At 43.1% G+C, this 6,916-nt stretch overlaps 1 protein-coding gene across 1 annotated transcript; it reads left to right on the forward strand.

The window, feature by feature from the left end:
- Positions 1–1,042: 1,042 nt before the first annotated feature.
- LOC147520124 (uncharacterized protein At4g02000-like) lies at positions 1,043–1,687 on the forward strand. The gene has a single exon (XM_086594239.1). The coding sequence runs from the start codon at positions 1,043–1,045 to the stop codon at positions 1,685–1,687; it is 645 nt and encodes a 214-aa protein (XP_086450365.1).
- The last annotated feature ends 5,229 nt before the right edge of the window (positions 1,688–6,916 follow it).

Genomic DNA, 6,916 nt, shown 5'->3' on the forward strand with positions numbered 1-6,916 from the left:
GTAGTGATGTTTGATTAAATGTTGGATTTGTGTGAGGGCTGTCGGAGGTGGTTGAAGCCATTAATGGCGGCGCGAATTTTAGATCTAGGTTGATGAATAATCGGGATTGAATGATTTAGAGTTTTTGGCTTTATTAAAGTTGTAGGTTTTGTGTATAGGAGTGAAACCGCTTGGTTTGTTTGGGGTGGTGTGTGAAGGTTTTGTGGTGGCTGGTTTTGGTGGCTGGAGGAAGAGAAGCCTGGAGAAGATGAACAGTAGCCGATTTGGGCTTGGGCCAAAGTCTTTAGGTTTGTTAGTTGGGTTGGGTCAAAGTTCTATTATTTGGTCTTGGGCCTTAGTTGGTTTTGGGCCCGATTTTAGTTTGTTTTGGTTTGGGCCGAATTCTAGTTTAGTTGTTTTGGGCCTTTTCCAATTAGATGTGTTGGGGCGGACCTTAGTTTGTTTTTGGATGGGGCCAGTTCTAATTTTTAGTCCTGGGCCAATTTTTCCTTTATTTCTTTGGGCCGAACCAAGTTAAGTTTTTGGATTTTTCCCCACTCCTCAATCAAAGAAGTTGAATCTGGTACTTGTAATCTTTATTACCTTGTCACAATGTGACTTACTGACTTGTAATCTTGTAACAGTTTAGTGAAGCTCTTCTGCGGCTTAAAGCAGCTTTGCTCTCTTGATTTATTCTTTTCATTTCCCCCTCTTTCTTGTTCAAATTTCAAACCGGGAATCCTAGTGGCTTGGGTATACTAACATTATCCGGGTCAGGGTCCTTTCTTTCTCTCATCCCGAGTAGAGAATAAAAAGGGATCTATCGTGCCGTAGAAACGATTATCTAAGGCTTCTTATTTTACATCTCTTATCCGATACACGATCTAATTCTACATCCGACTCTATCACCTTGATTTTCTGATTCTGAACCCAATCTTTCCTGGGTAGCGGCCGCTAACCGCTCATTTGGTCCGCATGGCAAGGGTACAAAGGGAGAGATGTGAGGATGAGGATCTACGGGAAAAATCAAAAGAAAACAAATATAGAAAAACTCCAAGCCGATATGAAGAATCTGTTACGCTCAAAAGAGAAAAACAAGTTAATATTGGTTGCAAAACGCGTGGTAGGAAATCCACAAGCACATACAACGTTAGTTGGGAAGCTGTATGGGGGAAAACATATTGCCTTGCCAGATTTTGCGGAAGAGGTACATAGGTGCTGGCAAACAAAGGGAGAAACAAACATCGAAATGATCACAAAAGGCTTTTACAAGATGGTGTTTGACAATGTGGAAGAGTATAATCATGTAAAACAGAATGGACCTTGGGTTATACAAGGATTCATATTATCCATCAAAAAAGGTATATATTCAGAAGTCTTGGAAGCAGATCGGAAGTTTGACAGAGTGGATTTCTGGGTCCAAATACATGGGCTCCCAAGGGATCGGATAAATGAAGAGAATACTAGGATCATTGGGATGAATCTTGGGAAAGTGAAAGGGGTTGACATCTGTTGTTCATCTGAATTCAAAAAACCTGTTGCGCGGGTGCGAGTTCGTATGGACATGAAGGAACGGCTTCTTAAAGGTATGGAGCTATGCACGGAGATGGGGGAAGTTATTCCAGTGACCTTCAAGTACGAAAAGCTAGACATTTTTTGTTACTTCTGCGGGTGTATTGGGCATGATCTGCATTTCTGTAGCATATGAGACAAGCACAGTGCAGAGATAAGGAAACTGGGAGGTTCCCCTAAAGATATCAAAAATAACTTTTCTTTTGTGTTGAGGGCAAATGTGTTTTACAATGGAGCAGCCTCCTCCTCCCCGACAACAGTCACTATCTCGGGAACCCCCCAAAAACCAAGGTTGGACCAGATTCCAGCCAGAAATAGAGGGTCTCCGGGCAGAAGACACTGGCAAGGGATGGGGCTGTTCTCTACTCCCCCAAGGGTTGCCAGCGAGGCTGTTGGGAAGGAGAGCAGGACAAGGGAGACAGAGGAAAGAGGAAGGGAAAAGGGAGGCAGAGGAAGATAGGGGCTGACCGACGGGGAGTCGAAAACGGATGGATTAGGTTTGAATGATCCTAAGTCAGTAGCCGTTGGGGGAACAGACAGGGAGGGTCAGAAGGAGGGTGGGGGAAACAACCAATTGGTAGTTTGGGCCAAAGGCCTGGAGTCTCGACATAATGAAGCCCAGGAGGATTGTCTGAGTTTGGGCCTTGGGCCAGCATCAAGGGAACAAGGTCTAGTAATCTGGGGCTTGGATAACTCAGAAATGGATCTGGATCCACAAAAGATGGATAGGGTAGATGGGGCAAATAAAGCCCAGGTGGACAAATCGAATTCTCTGGAAGATACAGCTGGAGGCCTAGGGGCGCTAGCTCTGAGAAGTGGATCTGTGGGAATAGACAACAGATCTGGAGAGGAGCACGCCTCGCCGAAAGCTCTCTCATCTGGTTTTGAGACATTCATGCCACATCTTGAGAATATCAAACAAGATGGGTTGCTGCAAATCAACACATCAGCAGCAACAGCACCAACCCCCTTTAGATTCTCTGGATCACTTGCACGTGGCAGGGGGGTTTAAGACGTTGGTGTCTCGAGGTAAAGGTAAAGGGTTGGCTAAAAGGAGTGTGGATTCAATACAAGGGGTTGAAGTGGGAGAAAAAAGAAAACTCGGTGATAGCTCTGGGAGAAAGCTTGGAAACATGGATGATGGTGAGTGGGAACGATACTGTATTAGGAAGGTAGTAAGGCAATCCAAAAAAGCGAAAAGGGAGGCTGATGATTTGCGAGCTAGAGGTTTGGGGCATTTGCTCATTCCTGATGAAGCACCAGTGATAAGCATCTCAAGTGATTCAAAGGTATCCACTGAACCATCGATCTCTAATAGATCCCTGGACTCTGCCATCCCATCTGATGACTCAGGTCACTCCATCCCTGAGGATCAAATTCCCTCTGATGCTTTTACAGAATGGGGGGAAGACTATTACTCTCAAGAGGATGGAGCAAATTTGGTTGCTCAGAATAATGGGGGGGGGCAAGAGGAAGTGTCTGTTGGGAACATGCCTATGGAACTTGCTCAAGGCAGTGGGGAAGGAGGGGAGTATGATTCTGAGGATAGCATTACTCAGATCAGGTTCCCACAACCAAAGCCAATAGCTGTGGATGATTCCTGGGTGATCAAAAAGGGATCCGGTATAGAGCAGACACAGTATAAAGGGGAATGTTCAGGTAAGGTTAGCAAAGAAAAAGAGGTAACTGATAAGGGCAAGAGTAAGTCTCGTGGTAGTGGAAGCAGTGGGGTCCGTGTCTCCTCCGGGGTTCAAGCGAGCCCCATCCAACAAATTTGCCTCGGCAGATATATATACAAGCCTGGAATTGCCGGGGAATAAGCTCCTCCACGGCAATTCAGAATCTAAAGGACTTAATAGGTAGATTTGATCCTGATATTATATGTCTGTCTGAAACAAAGGTAGGTATAGAAAGGATGCAAGGGATAAGTAGGATGATTAAGTACATAAGCTGCTATTGTGTTCCAGCTGAAGGTCGAAGTGGGGGCCTTGCTGTTCTCTGGAAGGAAGGGGTAGACCTGACTATCCTGGGGGCTACTAGGAACCAGGTGACAGGTAAATTAAATAATTATTATTGCACTGAACCCTGGTTTTTTTCTTTTGTGTATGGGGCACCCTTAGCATGTAATAGACATAAAGTCTGGTCGGAGCTCGGGGGATGTAGCCTCGATCCCCGACCTTGGTGTATGTTTGGGGACTTCAATGCCATTACTTCTCTCAATGAAAAAATTGGGGGAAGAAGTACTTTTGACAAGAGTATGGTGGAGTTCAACGGTTTGATAAATGAACTTGGCTTGATCGACCTAGGGTTTAAGGGCCCGAAGTATACTTGGAGCAATAATAGAGCCCCTCAAAGTCACATAATAGAAAGACTTGATAGAGCTATGGCTACTGATGCTTGGGTTATACTTTTTCCTAATATGCATGTATACAATGTGGTAAATGCTAGTTCAGACCACCTGGCCATCATGATAAATCTAAATGACACAAAAGAGAGTAGAGGAGACCATGAAAAACCTTTTAGATTCTATAACATGTGGTTCACTGATAGTACTTGCATGCCTGTTATTTCTACTGCTTGGAATTCTATTTCTCATGATTTGCCGGATATTAATGTCATTCTTAAACACAAGATAACAAAACAACATCTCTCCATTTGGAACAAGAAAGTGTTTGGCAATATCTTTACCAATATTAAAAAAGTCAATAAAAAGCTGGAAGATGTGTTGAAGAAACCTTTCTCTTTATCCAATTATGAAACAGCAAAAGGTTTAAAAACTGAGCTGTTAGAGTGGTTGGTAAAGGAGGAAAGCTTCTGAAAACAAATCCACTATTCAATCTGGTTGAAGGAGGGGAAGAATACTAAGTTTTTCCACCTTTCAACCATTTTCGAAAGAAGGAAAAATAGCATAGAAAAGCTACAGAGGCAAGGGGGAGGATGGAGTGTAGGGAGAACTGCAGTAGGGGAGAATATAAACTCCTACTTTAGAGATCTCTTCCACTCTGATCATCCCCAAAGAAATGAAAGTATCCTAAATCTGTTCAAACCCTGTATCACTGACAAGGAAAATGAGAGCCTTACTGCCATCCCTTCTTATGAGGATATCTGGAGAGCAGTAAAAAAGATGGGCAGCCTAAAGGCTCCTGGACCTGATGGGTTCCAAGGGTGTTTTTATCAAAACACATGGGATATTGTGGGCAGTAGTATTGTTGCTTTTGTTCAAGAGTTCTTTACTAAGGGGGTGCTTAACCCCACTTTTAATGAAACGTATATTACTCTTATTCCTAAAATAAATAATCCGGAGACTGTGGCTAATTTTAGACCTATTAGTCTTTGCAATTTTTGTTATAAAGTTATCTCTAAGTTGTTAGCCAATAGATTAAAGAGGCACCTAAACAAGATTGTTTCTCCCTTTCAAGGGGCTTTCATAAAAGGGAGAAATATAGGGGATAATACTGGGTTGGCTTGTGAGCTCTTTCACCATATGAAAAACATGAAAGACAAGAAGAATGGGTGGGTTGCTTTAAAACTGGATATGGCTAAGGCCTATGATAGGGTAGAATGGTCTCTGATGGATAACATTTTTGAGAAGTTGGGCTTTAGCCAAAGGTGGAGAAGCTTGATTAAACAATGTATATCTACTGTTTCTTTTCAAGTCCTTTTGAATGGGAATCCACTTGATAAGATCATCCCTGAAAGAGGCCTGAGGCAAGGGGATCCTCTATCCCCCTATCTTTTTATCATTATGTCTGAGGCTCTTTCAAGGATGATTGCCAAAGCTGAAGAGGAGGGGCAAATCCATGGGATTAAAATTAGGAGAGCTTCTCCTCCTATATCCCATCTTCTCTATGCTGATGACCTAATCCTGTTCACAAGGGGTAATCTTGAGGATGGGGGACACCTCAAGGACATCCTGAAGGACTACTGTGATGCTTCTGGGCAACTGATTAATTATGATAAGTCAAGCATTTTCTTTAGTAGGAACCTGAAGTTTAGAAACAAAATAAAGCTAAAAAAGTTCTGGAAAATGAGGCTTTTTGATCCAAAGGATAAGTATTTAGGTATCCCTATTATGCTGTCTCAAAGGAAGGCAGAGGATTTTGACTTTTTAGTGGATAAGATCCACAATAAGATTAAAGGCTGGAAGGCTAAGGTGTTATCCCAGGCTGGAAGAGCTACCCTAATCCAGTCTGTGGTTCAAGCCACTCCTCTCTATAATATGTCAACTTATATGCTTCCAAAGTCTACCTGTGACAAGATAGACAAAGCATGTAGAGAGTTCTTTTGGCATGGCACTGAAAATTCGAAAAGTGTCCATACCATTGGGTGGGACAACTTATGCAAACCTAAATCTGCAGGGGGTTTGGGTTTTAGAAAGATGAGAGACATCAATGTAGCCATGTTAGCCAAGCTTCCTTGGAAAGCAGCTACTGACTTTGATTCAATATGGACAAAGACTCTTGCAAGTATATATGGAAAGAATTGGATTGGGGAAGTATGGAAACCACCTGGGTATGCTTCCTATTTTTGGAAAGGCATACACAAAACTTTCAATCTGATTAATGGGGGTTTGATATGGGGGATCCATAGTGGGACTTCCACATCTGTTCTGGATGACCCTTGGGTGCTCTGTAATGGAATACCCAAGACTCTGAGAGAGCTAGGGGTGGAAGATCCCAGACTGGAAGATCTCCATGTGGCAGACCTGTTCCAGGAGGACAAGTCTGGATGGGATGAAGCAAAGCTCACTGCCTTCTTTCCTCCCTTCTTAGTTGCAAGGATCAAGGAAGTTTTAATCAGACCTTTGGGGCAAGGGAAGGATAAGATGGTTTGGAGTGAGGAGAAGACAGGGAAACTCACAGTGAAATCTGCTTATAAACATATCTCGAAGGAGAAGGATATAGGGCAGAGCTCTAATCTAAACACACATACTGTGAAGCACATATGGAAAGCTAGACTCCCAGCTAACCTCCAGCTATTCCTATGGAAAGTGTATATGGATGCTTTGCCAATAGGGGATAGGCTGGAGGCCAGACATATGGTGGGGGATTTCTCCTGTCCTTTGTGCTACAAGAGTATGGAAACAGATAGCCATCTGTTTTTTGACTGTGAATGGTCCAGACTGCTGTGGTTCACCTCAGGCTTAGGTCTGAGAATGGAAAACAAAGGCAGCAACAAGGCCAAAGTATGGATCACTAAGTTTCTTAGTTGGTGCAATAGCAAAAGCCAACACATATCTCAGGCAGGAGTCCAGGCTTGTTATCTGCTTAATAACATCTAGAAAACAAGAAATGAAGCCAAGTTTGAACAAAGGGTTCCAAACAGGGAAAGAACCATTAGAAGAAGTGAGATGGAGGCCTGCAAA

This window comes from Coptis chinensis, chromosome 2 (genome assembly GCF_015680905.1).
Source record: "Coptis chinensis isolate HL-2020 chromosome 2, ASM1568090v1, whole genome shotgun sequence".
NCBI lineage: Eukaryota > Viridiplantae > Streptophyta > Magnoliopsida > Ranunculales > Ranunculaceae > Coptis > Coptis chinensis.

Excerpts from the sequence above, each read along its gene's own strand:
- LOC147520124 (XM_086594239.1), top strand. The coding sequence starts at position 1,043 with ATGAAGAATCTGTTACGCTCAAAAGAGAAAAACAAGTTAATATTGGTT.